This window comes from Cyprinodon tularosa, unplaced genomic scaffold (assembly GCF_016077235.1).
Source record: "Cyprinodon tularosa strain WSP-4 unplaced genomic scaffold, ASM1607723v1 ctg638, whole genome shotgun sequence".
NCBI classification, from domain to species: Eukaryota; Metazoa; Chordata; class Actinopteri; order Cyprinodontiformes; family Cyprinodontidae; genus Cyprinodon; species Cyprinodon tularosa.
In genome coordinates, this window is record NW_024039383.1 from 271,458 (window position 1) to 292,534 (window position 21,077).

The window sequence follows — 21,077 nt, forward strand, 5'->3', positions numbered from 1 at the left end:
ATAAAAAACTGCTTCCCGGCAGAATCCTGGAAAAAAGACATCGTAAAACTTCTTTTTATCAAGTCCACTGAACTATTTAAAGTGATGAAATAACGCTTTATTGTGCAAAACCAGACTGTACTATTTTACATCAAAGTTAAATTCATTGTCTCACAAATAAAACATTAAATTTTGCCTGTCATAGCTAGTTCCCCCTGAGGAGTGCCTTTAAGAGGCATCAGGGAGAAGAATCCAATTATCAAATTGATTCCATCTGACTTCAATTTTGGATTTGGCAAGTAAACACAGAGTGTTACTGCCGTCCGTTAGGGCTGACAGCTCACAGCTGCATTCACTAGTTACAAATTCAGGACAAGACCTGTAAAGTTTAAGTGAAATAAAGCCCTAGTGTGAAAACACACACTGGTATCCATGGAGACACAGCCAAAGCAACCTTAAGTTACCAGAAGTTTCTTTAAAGGAATAGTACACCCAAAACATGATTAGCCTTCATTTTCTACTCACCTCCATGCTGAACAACACTCTGGAGTACTTTTTTGATATCTCAAATGCATCTGGAGATCTGGGAGGCTTCTTGCTGTCTGCTGACATTCAAATAATGGAGGTCCATGGCGCCCGAGACAGAAAGGTCCATAAAAGTCCACAAAAACGTGTCAATATTCCTCCATACTGCTCGTCCAATGTAATCCAAGTGTCCTGAGTGGGTAGCATCCAGAATTTACTCGAAACGAAGTCATTTAGAATGTTTTTAGAGCATAAACAGTAGTGTATAGGATTTCCTAATAGCGCCCCCATGCGCGCTCACGATTCTACGGAAGCCGGCAGACCAAACCGGAAGGAAGTGCGCATTCAGCGTCTGGTCTGCCGATAATGCAAGCGTAGAAGAAGAAATGTGCTGTTTACCTGTGCAAAGAAAGAAACAACGAAAGAAAAATGTCTGAGGACTTCAGTGTTGAGGAAGAGCATGAGTTCTTTGCCGAGCTGAATGCGCTGGTTTGGTCTGCCGGCTTCCGTAGAATCGTGAGCGCGCATGGGGGCGCTATTAGGAAATCCTATACACTACTGTTTAGGCTCTAAAACGTTCTAAATGACTTCGTTTCGAGTAAATTCTGGATGCTACCCACTCAGGACACTTGGATTACATTGGACGAGCATTATGGAGGAATATTGACAAGTTTTTGTGGACTTTTGTGGACCTTTCTGTCTCGGGCGCCATAGACCTCCATTATTTGAATGTCAGCAGACAGCAAGAAGTCTCCCAGATCTCCAGATGCATTTGAGATATCAAAAAAGTACTCCAGAGTGTTGTTCAGCATGGAGGTGAGTAGAAAATGAAGGCTAATCATGTTTTGGGTGTACTATTCCTTTAAGCTCCTCATAATTGTTTTATCTCCACTGCAGTCTTAAGGTGGTATCACAGCATTTCAATTAGTTATTGTCTGGGATTTGCAACCATTGAGACCAGGACAGGTTTTTATGTATTTACATGCGGATATTCATAAACCTATATGGTCTTTTTATTTTTTATTTTATTTTAATAGACCATGGTCCCATCTGTCCAAACATTGTTAAAGTGTTGAGGTTCTTTCAGACGCAACTTTGAGAACCAAAGTTTTGCTCCCAGATCCATTTAAAAAAGTAAAGGCAACTAAAACAGGCTTTTGTAAATTTTTCATATTCTAGTCTGTCATGAACTTGTACCATGCTTACTATAGGGGTTGAGATGGAGCACTATCTTGGGGGTGAATTTATTGGTATATCCACATCTGTAAAGAGCAGCAGTAGTGTTAAATACTATTTGATGGCGTTCATATATCTTGGAACTGGTCCCAGAATGATGGATAAATTCAGTTCCTCCTCTAATATCACTGCTGATCTATTCCCAGCTTGGTATTGTGTTATTTCAAACCTTAGTAATCTAGATCACAGATTTTACAGCTCTATGGACTGACCACTCATATAGTTAATTAATCCATATGGAACTGTATAACTTAGCAAATGTCTGTCTTAAATTATAATAAAGAATTCAGGGTGTAATAAGTAAAAAGCAGTTTTCTAAAAGAAAACGTCTATAAAGCTAAACTATCTTTGTACACTACCGCCCCCTACTGTTAGGTACAATAATGACAACAGTACTTATGGACTTGATAAACAGTTTTTTTATTGATTATATTAAATTGGAAAGATAAGCACTATAACATATGTTACAAACCAATAAACTTTTATATTTTGAGGAAAAACTCAACTGACTTAAAAAAGTAACACTAAAGGGCATAAACATTCTTTAAATAACAGAACTGTACATTTTATGTGCACCTAAAACAAAGAGACATAAAAACAAACTGGATGTTGAGACCGAGTGACAGAAAACGACCACAGGCAGCTAAAAGTGAGCTAAAGCTGAAGAGACTTGATTATCAGCTGCTGGAATAGGAAAGAGTAAGGCAACAGAAGGCAGGCGAATACAGCGGGAATCCCTTAGAAACAGCAACTTCACACCATAAAGTACCCTGACTGGATCAGGAAAATGAACAGATAAGAGCTGAAATTAGAGCCAAACCATTAAAAAAGCCTAAAGATTCGATAAAGAATCACTCATGCACAGAAAGGCCCTGCAGTCTGCTGAGAGACACCGCCTGACTGAAAACAAACACAAACTGAGCAAAAATGCTGCTTAAATGTCTTGTTTTCAGAGCCAACACAAACTGTGGACAGGGGACACATGTAATATGGTTATTTTTTTGAGGATAAAATAATTTGATCCCTCACATTGTGTAGGTTCACAAAAGACAAAATGGAAACAGAGAGCCATTTTGCACTGCATAAAAGCTGTACCTGTTCAACAGGTTTCACTTGGAAAAGGTTGCATAGGAATAAAGAGCAAACATTAAAGATTAGCTCTTTTTTTAAAGTGACACAAGGGGGCGCTCAATGCCCGACAACACTGAGCCGTTACATAATCCACTTCAGATATGAGCTCTTTAAGGGAAAAAAACAAAACAGGAGCCACAGACAAAAAAATAAAATAAAAATCTGCTTTTTCACATCAAATATGAACCAAACACGAGCTTTTACAAAAGGTCTCCTACTGATGGCTTCATTCTTCATTGGGTTAATCAGATAAAAGCGATGTAAAAATCTCAGCCTACACAATGTGAACCAATTAGTGCAAAGAGTTTAAGTGCATTTTTTACATGATGTCCGATGTCCACGGACCGCTTCAAGTGTCTCGCCCAGACTGGGCTGGCTTGTGTTGCAGGTTGCAAAGGCGCGAGGAGGGTTTCCATAAAGTTCAGTAACAAACACAAAGAGCAGAAAAGTCGTTCCACAGTAGCACAGCGCATGCCCTTATTCACAATTAGCCTTTGAGTAGTTTACAAGTCAGTACAAAATGTAAAACATATCATACACAGGATACGTAACTCTGCGACAGAAAGGTAAAAAATAATGCAGGATTCTGATGTTCTGCAGCTCGGGTTCCGGCAGGAAGGAACCCAAATATTCGTCGAAATTGCAAGAAAAAAATATAGCATTTATTCAACAAATCTCAGATCTGTCTTTATCGTCTGAATATTCAAAGCCATATTTAATTAATACAGTTTTGTCTTTGTAAACAGTTTGCCCTTTTTGTCTCATTTGAAAATACGCTCAAATCTGATTTTAGTCTTATTTATGAATATGTACATACATTTAAAAATAATCTGACACCGTATGTAAAGAAATACACTTGAAAAACTTGAATCCCTCTTTTCTTCATTTCCACCAGGACTCTGACGGCCTGAAGTGTCCTCAGCGCAGCTGCTTTTCTGCTCCAGCTGCGAGCGGTAACTGGAAATCAGCTCCTTTATTGAGCTGCAAGAAACGTAAATCATGTGCTGGATTTCTGCTGCTCTTTTGCACGGTGATGGGGTTGCTATGGTGTGTAACCATGGTTATGGTGTTTCCATGGCTTCAGGGTAACTGGTGCTGTAAGCTGGTGATGGGAGAAAAACGCGGGAGGACTCCAGCATTCTCCTTAATCAGTTATTGTGTTTTTAGGTTTGTTTTGTAATTTTTGGTTGGGGGGTGGGGGTGCAAACCATATCCCAGAGCAGATTTAAAACATAATTTAAAACAACCTGAAAAACAGGAGCTTAAGCATGCAGCAGAGCAACTCTGAGCAAAGGTGTAAACAGTGTTTGTTCACCAGTCTCCTCTTAGAAATTCACATTTCATGAATCTTAGTGGCAGTGGGTGTGTGCACAGCTTAAACCGCCTGCATACATTTTCAGATTCGTACACTTTGACACTGTGAATCCCAGTGGGTGTGTTTCCTCTGTGGCGCTCTTTACATTCAGAGTCTGTCGCTACGAAAGGTGTCCTCCACAGATGGGTCCGGCAGCACCATGTCGGGATCGCTGAGCATGCTCAGGCCGTCCAGGCTGAGCGGCTCTATGCGCAGCTCGTCCTCCAGCGGGAAGCCTCCCTCTGAGTCGAAGCATTCGGGAACTGTGGAGAGGGCGTTGCTGATGTCCTTGGACAGATTCGGGTTGGAGTCATCTGAGAAAGAGACAACAGATGATGGTGGGTGAATCAAAACACTTCCTCTCACTGTAACGCTGACATCATTGCCAGGAATGACGGCTCTGTGCCGAGTTCAAACTCAAAATATCAACCTAAAGGAGAAAAGACAGAAACTGGCTGCTTCTAAATATTAAAGTACAGAAAGCATTGTAGATGGTGAAAAAACCCCTACTCCTATTAAATTCAGCATCTTCACATCAAAAACTAAAAATCATTAAAAAAAAACATATTTGTTTTTACCTCATTTTACTCATTTATGACAGTGGTTTTCAAACTCAGGAGTCACTGTCCTGCATCTTTTAGATATTTCCCTTCCTCCACACAATAGATGAGCAACAGGCCCCTGCAGCCATGGTAGCTTCTGAGGACGGATGGCAATCATTTCATGCAGGTGTGCTGAAGCAGACACACGTCTAAAACATGCAGGACAGTGGATCCTGTGGTTTAGGTTCACCTAAACCAGTGATTTAGGACAATAACCAGCTAACAAGGAGCTATAAATGAACTAGGAGGAAAGAAAATGCTATTAGATATTAGTATTCTACCAAATGATTCTGATGTGAACAAGAGAATCTCTTAATGAGGAACTAAGTTTATTATGATGCCCAGTTTTCCTCTAAAGCAGGCATCCCAAAGTCGGTCCTCGGGGGGCCGCTGTCCTGCAGGTTTAGAGGTTTCCCTTCTTAAGCACAGCTGGTTATGATGATTGCAGTTCAGCAAAAGCCTGTTTATCAGCTTGGACTTTAGGGAAGCTTGTTCTAAAGGATGAATATGAAGCTTCGTGTCCACAGCTAAGTATGATGGAGGCCCTGTGATGCTTTGGGCTGTGTCATGTCCAAATAACCTTTTAGAATTGGTGCCTTCATTAAATCTTTAAAATATTGGACCACTTCAAATAAAACTGGCAGAAAAATAATGAACTGGTTGTCATTAGGTGTTCGCCTGAATAACATAAGGATGCTATCTGCAGGCTTCTGTGTTAGTCTTGAGCAGCACTATTATTCCTAACACAATGGCCTCAAAGCTCTAAACTAAGTTTATTTGCACCGTTTTGCTCCTGGATCAAAGACTTTCTCCTCAATAGATCCCTGGATGGGGAAGCTCACATCTGTCCCACTGATCCTCAACACGCCGCACAGTTTGGTTCTCCGCCCACTCCTCTTCACGCTCGACTGCTCTACCATTCACACAACAAACATTTTTGTGATCTTATGATATCTAAGTATGATGAGAACCCCTAATGAGGAGGTCCACAATCTGACAAAGTAGTGCTCCAGAAACAAGCAGGAGGTCTAGGAGGACTGAACAAGCTACTCTCTTTTATTCAAGGTTAATTTTATCGATTTGTCAGAATATTCTACGTTTCTACATTATTTCCTGTGTGCATTAAGCAAACCTTTTCCTACTCATATCCTAGTGAAGTTTACCCAAAACAGAAGTTTACAGTCTTACAATCAGACCACAGAAACCTCTCATCTAGTTTTCCTTTAAAATCCTTTGTTTCCACATGAAAGACTTGAGATTTAATACTGAAGAAGTTGCACCACAGTTTAGAGAGATAAGGCAAAAGGTGTGATGTTTTCAGCATCCTGCAGCCATAACTGGATCCTCTCCAGGTAAACAATAGATTTTAAGCTTAGCAGAGTTTTCATTTGTACTGTGATCAAAGCTTTAGCTCAGGATGAAACTGTAATAAAAGCATCTGAATGGTTCGCCGAGTGTGTAAAGGATATGAATGAAAGGCAGCAGCCAAAATTTGAATGATAGCCTTTAGAGTATCAATGGTGTTTCATGAGGTTTACACTGAAGACCAAAGCGGCCAATGAAGCGTCAGACTCACCTGTGAGTATGATGTTAGGCAGTCCCCCGCTGCAGTTTGAATAGAGCATGTTGGACCTCATGTGGGAGGGCTCCTGCAGGCTGCCATGGCTGCCCCCTAGGCCTGACAGAGCTGCCTGGGAGTAATAGAGCGAGGAGGGCATTGAGGTATCATAGCAGGACCCCCCTGCTGAGGAGCTCAGAGCATTTTCCAACAGGCTGAAGTGGTCCAACTAGACGGGACAAAAAAAAAAAGAGGAAAAGGAGAGAAAACATCAGTCAGTGAGTCAGACTGGAGCCGTGGTTATCATAGCAGCTCATTCTGTGGCCCAAACAGTGTTTTACTTACAACTATGACTAAATACAATTTCAACTAGGGCTGTAACTCATGGTTATTTTGCAAATCAATTAATTTGTCAATTATTTTTTCAAATTAACCATTAATAATTGAGCAGCAAAAGATTCCTTAAAGAAGAATATTTGTGAAATTACACAAAGTGAAACTAAAACTTTTCCATTGAAGGAGTTCTGGATAGAGCATATTAACAGAAGAAAAAGATTTTTATCTTAAATGCAAAATGTTTACATTTTTATTTATTTTTTTTACAATTGTGGTATAATTGCTACTTAAAATGGGTCGCTCTGTTATCTAAGGACACGTGTTAGAGCTTCAATTGAGTCTTAAATGATTAAAAAATTTGTTGATGATTATTTCAATAATCGATAAATCATGATTAGTCCGATTAATTGTTTCAGTCCTAAATTCAACAGACAAAAACAATCAAGATATTTAACCTTGTGGCTCATTTTGTTTAGTAAAAATTGGTCTTTTTAAGTTTTAAAATCATTAGGCAGGTTATTTGTGCCATTTTCCAAACTCTCACCTGATAGGGGAGCGTCTTGTTCTGGTGATTTGAAAACTGCTGCTCCACAAACTGGTCACTGAATAGTGATGCCATGCTGTTTTGCTGCTAGAAAAGAAAACACAGAAACATTTAACATTCCTCTTATATAATTTGAATCACCGACAGGTCTGCCTGTTTTGGAAGATTTTGCACTTCACATGATTTAGAAAAATTCATTAGAATGACGTGTGTTTGTAGCAAAAACTGCTGCTGGTCTTTCAGCTGTGCATTCCACACCCCACCACTCTCATCTTTAATTATTTGGGAGATTCTGCCAAAATGGACAGTCCCTTGCATTTTTCCCTTGTTTAACATACTTACTATGATATCACCTTTTAGAGAATTCTGGATGCTTTAAAGTCTGATTTTGAGACCTCCTAAGAATTTCAACACAGGTTAACCCTTTTACAAAATTGCCTTTACCGGCTAATTCAAACAAATCTTCAACCTTCATAAGCCAGGAAACCTCTAGAAGTAAAGACCCTTCAGCCTCAACTTCTTCATACCTACAGTCTGTCTTAACTGGCCCCCTCCCACAGTTAGCAGGCTGTGGGGAGGCTGCTAACTGTGGGAATGTGAACGTGAGATGTTTACAAAAAGCTAAGAGTTGAATTTCTACTGAGTACTTGTGTCAGGTGAGACTGAGAACAGACTAATGTGGATCAGGCAATGAATATGAAATATGAAAAGGACCTTATGACCATCGTTAAGTAAGGTGAGGATGTATGATACTGTGGGCCAGACTTTATGGTGAAAAGTGCATCATGAAGAAAAAACCCTTAGGGTGCAGCTTTGAAAAACAATGGCTCTTAGAATTAACAGTTGACCTTAGTCAGATTAAAAAGGATGCTCTCCGGAGGCCTTACCTGGCTTGTGTTGAAGTCCAAAGACATGTTCTGAATAGGTGAAACAGGCTGTTGCTGCTGCTGTTGCTGCTGGTGTGTCCGGCTGTGATCTAATGAATGCTGGGGCTGCTGATAGAGAGGATAAGGTGGAGGTGGTTCCCTTGGCATGTTGCTGGTGTCTAAAGCAACTCCCTGCAGAGATTGCAAGGAGGTAAAGGTCACTACAGAAGAGCTGCAAAACTTTGGGATTAGAAGTCCATTTACTATGATTTCATTCACTTTAAACACGTAAAGACAATAAGTGCTGAATGATGTTTTATATCCAACTGCAACAATTTCTATTCCAAAGGTACAGCCATTTTTTATAGTGTCCATCTATTCATACACTGTCTACACCCGCTTAACTTTGTAGGGTTGCGGGGGAGCTTATCTCTATTTTCTGTTTTTAGGTGAAAGTCGGGGCACCCTGGATAGTCCATCACAACGAAACACAGAGAGACACAAAAGACAACCAAACCTGCACAGACATACTCATACACTCATTTATTTGGGGTGTGTGGGAGGAAGCAGATGAGCCCAGAGAAAATCCACATATTCACAGGAAGATCATGGAAACTGAAGAGATGACCTATACTGGGATTTGAACCTGGGGCCATCTTGCTAAAAGACATTTTATACTATATTCTCTTTCAGTCCAATGAAAGAGTGCCGTGAAAGCCACTGTCAGCAGTTCTGATTAGACCGACTTTTAAAATTCTGTCCTCTGGACAAATGCTATGTTTGGTAGACAAATAACACCACACCTAACGTTGAACACCTTAAACTGTGGAGGTGAGGTGGCAGAATCATCCTGTGGGATGTTTTTTCTCCATAAGGGGACATAGAGCAGGTGGGAAGAGGGATAATCCTAGAAGAAACCCTGTTAGAAGCTGCAGCAGACTGGTGACTGGGGAGGATGTTCACCTTCAGCAGTAAAACTAACCTAAACATAAACTCTAACTTTAAATCAAGGAGTGATCATGTACTGGTTTGGTTCAAAGTCCAGATCTAAATCCATTTGAGAACCTGTGGCAAGATTTGAAAATGTATGTTTCAGTCTCTACATAAATAAAGTTAGTGGAGACTTAGAATAGAAATGTAATCAATGCCCATGGCACAGAGGAGGACAAGAGATAACAAAAAAACATCCTTGAATGAGATCTCTGTTTGTGTGTGAAGTGTACCTGTGTGATTGGGGACAGCGAGGGGGACATAGTGGGGGACAACTGCTTGGACAGACCCCTGCGCTGCTCCGCTCCAGGAGACAGGGTGAGAGGGCTGATGGGAGCCGGCCGCCGGCGGGGTGAGCTGCCAGACAGGCGCATTGATGAGCTGATGGAGGGATTGCTGAGTGACGACTGGAGCTGGCAGTTGTTGAGGGATGCCTGGATGGAGGGATTACTCAAAGAGGAGGACAGACCTGCAAAGAGAAAACCCAATCAGATCCGCTTGGAAACGTATCCGACATGAAACACTAGACTTTATTGTGTGAGAAGGGAGGGAGGGGAAGATGGCGAGTGGGGTGAGAGGGAAAGGCGGGGAAAGAAAAGAGCTGATTGTCCAGAGCCAGAAAGAGGGTCGGAATTCCCGCGTCGCTTTGGTGCTCGGCCAAGCTGAACTGTTTCCGACATGAGAACCCGACAACACAGACAAAGAGGAAGGAGTGAAAAGGAGCAGCAGTGGGTGTGATGAGATCTCTGAGTGAACAAGCCAGAGACAGAGAGATCGCTCAGAGAGTTATTAATAATGTATGATCTGCTGGCCTAGAAACATGGAACATGTTTGAAATATTGCAGCAATGGTTTTCACATCTGAAAACTGAATGAAATATTCAGCTCATTAAAGCCAATAACACAGGAAGTGAACAGTGGAACAGGCCTCTCTTCAAGCAGTTAGCAGATATTTGGCCTTGGCAAACCAGCAAAAGTCAAAAACTAGAAGGAAAATCAGGAATAAAAGTTCAAGATGTGACAGAATATGGTTCATCGTCTCATCATCCACTTAGATTTTTTAATGTCATGCCTTCACCCACCTTGTGAGTTGCCGATGCCGAGGTGCATCATGGCAGCAGGGAGGTTTCCGGTGCTGCTGCCCCCGCTGAGGTTGGGGTAGCCACTGTTGTCTTCAGGGTCCAGCGGGGTGGACAGTGGTGACGGAAACTGCAGGTTGCTGAGGTCAGGCAGAGAGCCACCGGTACTCAGTGAGCCCTGGTAGTGCGACAGACAAGCGTTCTGCTCCGGGGACGGGAATATACTGTAAAACACATGACCAGGAAAATCCATTTAACTGATGAGCGACTTTGAAAAATATTAGACAGGCATCAAATGTTGTGACATTGTTATTTCAATGTAAAAGATCTTTATTTCATTGGGGTTACCTTTCACAGCTGCTCGTCTTTTTCTGTTTTTGTTTTTTTTCATTATTTGTTCCAAAATGTAATTATGCAAATTCACAATGAATCATCACAAAACTGGAACAAGGCAAAACGGTGAACAAATGCTTGCCTTCATAAAAAAAAATTGTGCTCATCAGAAGGCGTCAAATAAGCTTGAAGCCTGCTATTCTTCTCTTTTAGTTTTGATTTACGTTACCACCAACACAGCCGTGCAGATGTCCTGAATCTTTGGTAGCTCATTGGAAGAGACTGTTATATTCTCTTTGATCAAAGTATGACTCATTAATCTTAGAGACTAGTAGGGTACTATTTTATAATTACAGGGAAGCAGGCTTCTGCTGCTGAAAGGGGTATGTAAACCTTGTGAAAATATATTTCTAAATTATCTTTGTGAATTATGACATAATAGAAGAAACAGTTATTCATGCCTTTAAAATAGCTCACACAATAAAAACCTAAAAACTCTGAAATTAATTCATATTCAGCACCCTTTCATATAAATATGAAATAATTAGCGAACCATCTAAGACCTGCAACACTAACATCTGCAGGTTTTTTAGGGTCTTTACTAGCTCTGCACACCTATAGCCTTATCCTGGTTTATTCATCCCTGCCCCTGTTAAAAATTAATCCCTACCCTCAGCATTATCTGTAGCTGAGAGAAAGCGGCTGGATAAGCTGATCAGGAAGGCCAGCTCTGTTAGATAATGTCTCTCACCCCTTGCATGAAGCTATTGCAGATCTGGAGAGCTCCTTCAGTGACAGATTGTTGCACCCTAAATGCACCAGGGTGCATTATCACAGATCCTTCTTCTCAGCAGCTGTCAGACTTTATAACCATCATTGTTACCAACAACCTCAATAAGTTGTTACAATTTAGGATGATTTTTGCACAGTTTCTACTTTAGTCAGTAAAAAAACATGCTGCTGTCATTTTGCACATCTCTGATGTTGCAGCTATTTTCAAATATCCATTACTGTAAAGATGTCCGTAGCTGTATATTGGTTATTTCTTCTTCAGGTGCACAGTTTTATATTGGTAAAACACTGAACAACACAGTATTTTATAGTTTACCTTTTAAATCTTCACATTTATGTTATTGTTATACATTTTTTTCCAAAGGTCCACATTTGTTTGGCAATATTTTTTTATAATCTTTTTGCTGCTGTAAACACCAGAATTTCCCCATTGTGGCACAATAAAGGGAGTTTCTATTTTATTCTATGCAGCCACAACCATGTTTCACAATGCAGGTTGTGCAATCAGGGTGTTGTGCAGTATCAAAAATAGAATAAAAGGGATATATCTGATCAATATCATCAATTACTCTCTAGGAAATTTCGGATCCAACCAAATGAGACACGGCTCCATTCAAGACATTCATTCTGAGGTGTGCAGCCAGCTGGTAGGTGAGCAGTACTTAGAAAAAAACAACTTTGTAATAAGTTTTTGGTGCTTGTATAGAATTTTTCTCTTATTTTCATAATTCTGATTTAATAAATGCTTACACTTAAATTCGAACCCTTATATTTGAATATTTATTTTCAGGATGTGATTTGTGCAAAAAAGATTTCCTGTTTTTCTTTTCTGTTGTTACGCTTTCCCTACAATCACATATTCAAAATCATACATAGAGATCATATTGAAATTTAAAAAATGTGGATCGAAGCATCTTTCAATCCACATTTTTGCTGCTGGTAAACTTGATTTTTCCTAATGAGGAACATAAAGGATATTTTCACTCTATTCTAGTGACAACAGCTGATTTATAACCACGTAGAGCATCCATTTCTAGGACTTACTTGATTCCAGGCACTTCACATGACTTAGGTCTTGATGCCAGAGACTGGACCTGAAAAACAAACATTGCAATTATGAAAACAAGCAGTGATCATTTAAAACCACCACCGTTTGTTACTTATGGTCATACTGCAAAAGATTAAATGTAACTTTCTTAAGATTAGAAGTTATAATTAATTCTTAGGTTGCCAAAAACAGTAATGTTTTATCTATGAGCAGGTGGGTTTTTGTATTTTATTTGCTAAGCATTAGCTTTAGATGCCTCCTGTACGGCCAATACTAAATTATAACGTCTAATTATTTCTATGACACATTTACAAAACAACAGAATACTTGAACTAAATAAAAATATAAGAATACATCTTATCTAAAGATAACAACCAGCAGAAAAAAACACCTTATCTAAAATAAACAAGATGATAAATCTGACGAATGCCAGCAGGGTTCTTGAAGCATTCTAGTAAAACCTGCAGGGCTGTGGTTTCTGGATTTCACGATCAAAAGCTTTGGTCTGGGAGGAGTTATTTACAGAAGTCTTCCAGCTGGATTCAGTTTTTGTGCAGCACATGATGACTCAGAAAGGTAAGGCAAACCCTGGCAGTGAATAGAGAGAGATCAGCTGAGGAGAACTGCTGGTGATACGGTTGAGCAGTGGAAGGAGCTCTTTAAAGATCTCACCAACCGGTTTCTTTGAAGTCAGGAAAGTACCTCACGTTGTAGTCAACATTTGGGATTACAAAAATGTGTTTGGCTCAGTTTTGTTCTTGTTCAAAGTCAAACGGGAAGGACTGGTTAAGCAGGTGTGTTGGTATGTCTGTCCAGTCACAACAGGAATCTAAGGTGTTGTGATCACCTGAGCTAACCCAGGCCCTAAAGGATTGGTGAGAATACTTTACACACTGTTTCTGAAGCTGTGGCAGGTCGTACAATCTTCGCGTTTTTATGCTGACGGAACAGAGGAGGATCAAAGCAGTCAAGAATTTGTACTCAGTGTGTTTTTTAAGTTCCAGCCAAGATTAAATTCTCTCTCCTTAGAGACAAGGAAATACCAATAACAGAGAAGTGTATGATGGCGGAATAACGCTTACTATAAATCTATATTTCCTTTATTGACATTCAGGACCCTCCATCGTTTGACCTTTATTTGATCAAAATGTTAACAATTAAGGTAAATAGAATATAAAATTTCCCAATTTCCGACTTATAAAAAAAAAGTTCTCTGAGATAACGTGTAAATTGTCACTTTGTAAGTAAATTGGATTCAACTGAACTGTTTGAAGTTTTTCGTATGATGACAGAATGAAAGTTAGATCTTGTATGTAAACTAGGGCTGCAACTAACGATTATTTTGCTAATCGATTAATCTGTTCATTATTTTTTCGATTAATCGATTAATAATCAGATAGCAAAAGGTTCCACAAAGAAGATTTCTTTACGGTATTAAACCAGGGGAAACTAAAACCTTTCGACTTCTGGAGAGAGCATATTGACAGAGGAAATATATATTTTTTTCATATCTTAAATGCAAAATATATATATTTTTCACATTTTTGGTATAATTAATGCTCTAAGTGGGTCCATCTGTCAGCTAAAAGCATGTTTTAGAGTCTATACTCCAGTTTATGATTAATCGATTACTAAATTAGTTAACGATTATTTCAATAATCGATTAATCACCATTAATCCGGCTAATTTTTTTCAGCTCTAATGTAAATGTTTCTAAATCGAACCTAAACTGTATAAAACACACAGACCCAAAGCTGTGATTATCAAATAAAGTTAAAGTCTTACAGCAATATCTGAAAAAACTAAATCCAGCTTACGGTAATAAGCACTGACTCTCAGTAGTCTCTCTCTCACGATGCTTAGGGAAAGTTTGGTCCATTCCCCCTAATGGTCCTTCACTGGTTAAACACTAGATTTAGACCTAACTTTATGTTTAAAACATGCGAATATCATGACCCCTCTACCACTGTGCTGGAAAGTTGGTATGTTTTGTTTAAGCATGGTGCTGTGTATTAAGCCAAAACATCTCCACGTTCGTTTCTTTAGAGCCATTCAAACAAGCCATACTTGTTTTATCTTTCTCTTATTGTCCTTTCATAACCTTAAACATCTCCACTGGTGTCTGCATTACCTTAGATCCGCGGTTCTCAAAGTGTGTGGCGCGACCCACTGGTGGGGAATTGAGACGTGACAGGTGGGGCGCGCCAAGTTCCGGTGTGTGTGTGTGTGTGACTATAAATGTAGAACGTGTGAGAGCAAACTGTCCTTATAGCTGTATGTTGCCGCTTTTTAGACCAATCAAACACACAAAGTAATCATTACTAGTCTACATGCAGTCTAATTAAAAGAACATTAGATATGAGAAAAATTTCACCTGGAACTGAAGTGCCAAAATAATGATTGACGTGACGTCGGCATATTATTTGTAACGGAATAAACTTTCGCGCCCCAGTGTTGCCAACTCAGCGACTTTTTCGCTATATTTCAGACCCCTCCAGCGACTCTTTATCAAAAAAGCGACTAGCGACAAATCGAGGGACTTTTGGAGACTCTTACGTGAAAGCACGTATCGTTCCTTTTCTTGTCCTCCAGCGGCAGGTGCTGCCGTGGGGCGCCTCCTCTGTCCCCACCCCGTTCTCCCCCGCTATCACAGAAGTCCCTCTCAGCGCTGCAGTCAGAGACACAGCATGCAGACTGCAAATAAAGCGCACATGCGCCGGGATTGACGGCGCAGGTTGATCATAAATAACTGAATTTGAAATATTTTATCCTATCCAATTTTTATCTTATTGGAGCCACCACAGTGATCCCATGTATTAAGCAGCACCTCTCTTCCCTGAGTGGATTGTTTCAAAAATAATTCCCAAACAACAGTGCTCAGTATGCCTGGGTTATTATGGATCCATTCAATGCAGCAGGTTGGTATTTTGACATTTTATTGAATATTATACTCATATATTATACATTAATTTATTTCTGTTGTATGCTACTAGCTGGAATGGATTGTTGTCAAACTGATTTCTTTGTGTTTATTATGCATTGAAAAATAAAGTAAGTCTATTTTTTTCTATTCTGTCTGCAGCACCTGCTGATTTTAGGTCTGCTGAGGAGGACCAGTTTATTGACATGATGTCTGACTCCACCCTGAGGCTCAGGTTTAATGCTCAGACTCATAGTGAATTCTGGTTTGGAGTGGAGAGGGAGTATCCACTCATCGGGCAGAGAGCTGTGTGCATTCTTCTTCCCTTTGCCACATCATATCTCTGTGAGATGGGCTTTTCAGCTGTTGCTTCACTGAAAACAAAATACAGATCTCAGCTGAACATTGAGCATGACCTGAGAGTGGTAGTATCAAGCCTGCAACTCCGTTTTGAGAAACTGTGCAATGCGAAACAGGCTAATTGCAGCCACTAATGCAGGGATAAATAGACCTGTCTTGCCAGATGGATTTCACTTCTTTTCTTTTTTTAACAGATTGCAGATTGGCACTTTAATTTTTTTCTATCTTTGAGCTTGATACAAATTTTGACACAGCTGCATTTTTGTTTTCTTTATTTTTGAGCTTGCTGTTATTTGATGTAGATAGTTTGTATTTAGATACTACTTGTTACTTCAATAAAATTGGAACATTTTAAGATTGTTGCATATTTCATAAGCATTGTGTTGGGGCGATGGGGACAGGCGGGGCTTGAAAATCCCCCCTTGTCCAAAGTGGGGAATGACAGAAAAAGTTTGAGAACCACTGCCTTAGATGAAGCTCTTTTTTATCATGTCCCATTACATAAATGTCTAGAATTATAGAAAAAAAAAATAATTTTCTTTCTACCCTAACTGTAGCATGCAAAGTTTAAAAGAAAGAGTTTTAATATCCTCAATAATACCAAGGCTAAGCTAATGTCGGGTTCAGACTATCCAGTTATAATATAAATTAATGCTCAGTTATGGGACTGTCATCGAAGAGGTGAAACACAAAAAGAAGGACTGCTTTAATGCAAAATATCCAAAAGTTGAGCGCTTCTATCTGTACGTTTAACACAGTTTTAAAAGAGGTAAATGATTAAATCTAGGCTTTATAGAACAGAAACATTTTGGAATATTAAACTATTTCTTATTTTATACCTCACTAACCTATGCTTTATGTGGTATCTCAAACTCGCACCTTGTTTCCATTAAAGGTGCAAGAAAAACAACTCATTGAAAATTTCTCCGCTTATTAACTTAGAAGAATGCAAATACTTGTGAGAAATGTTTGTCCAATGTGTCCAACAACATTAATAACCATACACAGGTATATAAAAAGGTATAAAAAAAAAGCCGAAAAGCCTTTATTGAAACCCTCTTTCAAGATTTCTCCACTATCAAGCAAGAAATGAAGTTAGGACTTTAATTTGTAAGGTACAACCAAACAAAACTCTTGCCATGTTTTCTTATTCCTTGGCTTTAAACCCAGCCTGAGATTACCATTAATGCACAGATATGGAAATATATGGAGATATCATTCCCTACCCTTTGGGCACCATGAAAGGCTAAAAAATTAGCTGAAATTGCTTCTCTCCGTCACTCAAGCAGCCATAATCATGCATTACGGTCACTGTCACATATCCAATAAAAATATCACATGACCGGTCCCCTCACCTCTCCATAATGAAACAAAAACAGCATCTACATAGAAACTAATATTGGATTTTATTTTATTATCGCCCCAGTTGACTTACTAGATACTTAGAAATGATCAAAATTGGCCAATACTAATATTAATGCTTATACATCCTGCATCCCTGATCAATGGCTTTTGTTTGTAACAACTGACTTAGATTGTTCCTGAGAGAATATAGGACCATTTTGAAGCTTGTTTTATCCAAGCAACAGTAAAACAATCTGATGTGAAAGTGGTAAACAACGGTTAAACAGTCCTAATGTAAGGCCTCTTACCTTTTTAGCCTCCCACAGCTGCTTGGGAAGAGGTCTACTGACACCCATCAGATTCTCCTCATTTGGCAGAGTGGGAAAGGAAAAGACTGCAGAGAGAAAGGTGCAAATTAATATTAACAAAATCAGATTTATATCATTTCAGAAATGAAGACGTATGCAAAACCCACCATCTCCACTGCCATCTACATCGGCCTCATTGACACTAGCTGCATGCCAGCCTCCATGAAGAACAGACGGAGGAATAAGTGCAGGAGGGACGGGTGGTGTTGAAAAAAAAAGAAAAAGAAAACAAGAGCAGAGGACAGTTAGAGGATGTTTAATTATAACCACCTGCTTAAAAGAATGCAACTCTGTCGGACACACTAATCACCCCTCTGACAGGAGCGCTCTTTTAACATGCTCCACAATTACTGAGCAGTTTCATAACTGCAGCAGCTGGGCATCTGGCATCGCGTTATTAATCAAAGATGAGGAATTGGAGAGAACAAGATCGTCTGAACTTAAAAGAAAGATGTATAAAGAGAGAACCACTGTTTTTCTCCTCTAACAAAGACAACCATTCTTCCTCTTTACAGTAGGTTAGAAATGCTCATGCCTTTTCTTTTTGTCACTGCTTTTTTATTTGGTTTGTTCTGCTGTTACAAAATGAGAATGTCCTTTTTTTTTTCTTTTAAGCTTTCTTCTAAGTCTTAATCAGGAGCTGCTTCTTTGATCACTAACACACCATATTCTTCTCCTTCCATGAAATCAATCTTACTGAGGCTCTTTCATTTTCAGAGACATCTTTTTCTGCCTGTCTCAAATGGGACAATGAGGCGATACAACACTCTGGCCCCATTACACCCCCACCCCCCCTTCCAACCATGTTTATTCACTGTTGCTCACACTCTCAACTAGGACGGAAGCGAGACAACTGAGATGGAAAATGGCTGGCTTGTATCCTTGGCAGAAGCGAACTCAATATGGAGGTTGCAAATGATAAGATTGAAAAAAAAAAAAAATTTAATAAATAAAAAAATAAATAAATATATTGTCTGAATCCAAAGCAGAGACGAAGCAACAGCCTGAAAGCTGCAGGGCGAGCGTTAGATCTCCGCTCACTGATGATGCTCTTTTCCCAGAGGCAACAACCAGCAGATAGAAATCTTTATAAAAAAAAAAAAAAAAACAACTAAAAAAACAATATAAAACATGCAAAAAAAACCCAAAAAAAAAACAATAAACAGAGTGCAGCAGAACTCCTCTGCTCCAAGTATTTCCACCCGGCGGCTGACTCATTGCCGTAATTCCTAGCTAGATGCTTCTTTAATCAGCCAGGGCTTAACACCACTCAAAACCTACTGAAACCTTGAGGTGTCAATGAGACCCTGGGGCCCCAGCGCTCTGCAGGCTCATAGATGCAGCCATGAGGCAGTGCTGCTCACTCTCTCTCTCTCTCTCTAACAAAAGCTGCTTTTGTGTTCAGGCCTCTTTAAGAGAAAACTTCTCCCACAGAAATGGATGTGTTTAGAAACGATACTTTCTGCGGCAGCAGATGTAGGAGGATACATAGATTTATATAACAGAATATCCTTTCTAGCAGGATGCAGCAAAAAAAAAAATCTAAATCCATTAATGGCCAAACTTTTTTTTTTAAACAGGGTAACAAGAAACAACTTCTAAGAGGAAAGGTAATGAACATTTATATTGTTTACTGTAGACAAGAAAAGCAGGGAAACCATGACATCAGCTAGAAATGCTTTAAAGTCTTAGGGAAATGGCTGTTCCAACGGTTGCATTTCAGAATTCTCCCGAGTGGTGCCTGAACTTACACGAGTGAATAAAGTAAATGTGGTTGGTCGTTTAACAAGGGGGTGGGATTGTTGTGGCGGAAGGTTCACAAGCAAGTTTGGTTGTGGCCGGTTCGTCAGAAGCATCTTGTGACCAGTTAGCAACTTAGTGCTAGTAGGTTCCCAATGGGAAATTACATTGAGACCAAGTGCCCCTTAGCAATGACACTATCAAGGAATGCTATGGACAGCGGAAACATGCAAGAGGAGAGTTTTGTGTTGGAGATCATACATTTTTTATTTAGAGGAGGAAAGTGGGAACGAAAATGTTTAGAAGAGGACGCCAGGGCGGCAGAAGCTTGGTTTGGTGTAGAAGGCTTACAGCCGCACGTTTGAGCCCTTGCCTCGCAACGCTGCCAGTTCTGTTAGCTCTACACCTGCCGAAGACACAGACGTCCATCCCCGTGAACACTGGGATGGAACTCAATGGTAAGCTAAATGGTTCTCATTTCTTATTTCAACCGTTGTGTATATTAGCTGTGACATATGAATCAAGATGTTATGATGGAAAAAAATTGGATTGACAGATGACCCTTTTTTGGTCGAATTTAGTTGTACACTCTGATTCAGAAATAAATGGACCAGCCTTAAAGGAACTGTGCTTATTATTTATTTACACTTAATTTATTAAACAGTTATGGTCAGAAGCTAACATAAAGCTTCATGATATTATCTCTTTCATCCATTTCTTTGAGATGAAAGTCTTGGTCTAGAGAGAGACTGCAACAAAGACAGCAGAAGGATTTTTATTTTAATATTTATATCAACTTTGAGTTTTGGATCACTTTCCTCTGGGAACACCAGTTTGTGTCCTTCTTTCTACCTTTTATCAATTGATTTAAGAAGAAATTTATGTATTTCAAGGTAATCCTGTTTCTTCATTGTTGCATCTCTAATGTACTTGCAACAATATCAGCAAACAGAATACCAGAGCATCATGCTACCACCATCATATTTGGAATCTTGCAAACTGTTCTTAGGTTTCTAATCTTCACAATGGGTTCAACCATTTATCTAAGTTAAAAAGAGGCTGGTGAGTCTCTCTAGCAGTCATTGGATGAGGCGTTGGGTACGTGCTGGACAGGTCTCCTGACCAACAAGGAGACATACAAATACTGAAACCTTAGGCAATTCAGGAAGCCACTTTAGGATCCTTAGGTCACAATTAAAACACAGTAGCAGTCCAAACAAATTCTTCTCCATGCAACAAATCAGAATAACATTTATCATCTTAGATTATCTTTCTATATATATATATATATATATATATATATATATATATATATATATATATATATATATATATATATATATATATATATGCAGACACTGTCAAAAGTGGACCCATACTGGATTGTCTCATAAGGCAATGGTCGAAACACATCAGGTTTCAACCTCAACACAAATTAAAATACTAATAGGCATAAGTATTTAAAAATAACAGCATTTGGAAAGTTCACAGATGTGAACTTGATCAACTTTTTAAAAATAATGATGCAAAGCACCAGCATATATCAGCAAATACTCTGATGTCTGATGCAATATTGATTTGATAAAGTCTGTCATTAAAAACAAAAGAGAAAACTTGTGCAAACAAAAAATAAGTAGCTTCAAGTTTATCATTCGTGAAAGTACATTTCTGACCTTAGCAGAAAATCATAACAGATTTTTTTCCTGCTCTTTTTTTGTATTTCACTAGTGAAATGTTGCCTTTTATATCTATCTCTATGTGAGGTTAGCCTATTTTTTTTATATTGTACGTCAGAAAAAGTCTATTCTAGAACTATACTTTGAAGATTTATACAAATTCTATGTTTCTGAATCTATTGTATAAATACAGATAAGAAAAAAGAAAACATATTCTTCAAGCTAAACTTGAGCAAAAATAACAAAATAACCACACTGGGCCAGTTGATGGCAGTAGAGTCAGTATTAACAATTCAA

General features: G+C 39.1%; 1 protein-coding gene across 7 annotated transcripts in view; it reads right to left on the minus strand.

Moving 5' to 3' along the window:
* Window positions 1–2,143: 2,143 nt before the first annotated feature.
* Window positions 2,144–21,077, minus strand: part of crtc3 (CREB regulated transcription coactivator 3) — a 59,427-nt gene continuing 40,493 nt past the window's right edge. For 2 of the 7 annotated variants that reach the window (XM_038308472.1, XM_038308468.1), the window contains 9 exons: window positions 17,472–17,522; window positions 17,305–17,390; window positions 12,369–12,418; window positions 10,203–10,423; window positions 9,355–9,590; window positions 8,153–8,323; window positions 7,266–7,352; window positions 6,404–6,614; window positions 2,144–4,539 (listed from right to left, as the gene is read on the minus strand). In XM_038308472.1, coding sequence (XP_038164400.1) covers window positions 4,334–4,539; window positions 6,404–6,614; window positions 7,266–7,352; window positions 8,153–8,323; window positions 9,355–9,590; window positions 10,203–10,423; window positions 12,369–12,418; window positions 17,305–17,390; window positions 17,472–17,522 — 1,319 coding nt within the window. In that variant the 3' untranslated portion in view covers window positions 2,144–4,333. Of the gene's footprint in view, window positions 4,540–6,403; window positions 6,615–6,978; window positions 7,045–7,173; window positions 7,353–8,152; window positions 8,324–9,354; window positions 9,591–10,202; window positions 10,424–12,368; window positions 12,419–17,304; window positions 17,391–17,471; window positions 17,523–21,077 lie in introns of those variants that run through there. The other 5 variants (XM_038308473.1, XM_038308470.1, XM_038308469.1 and 2 more) reach the window with 4 other exon arrangements.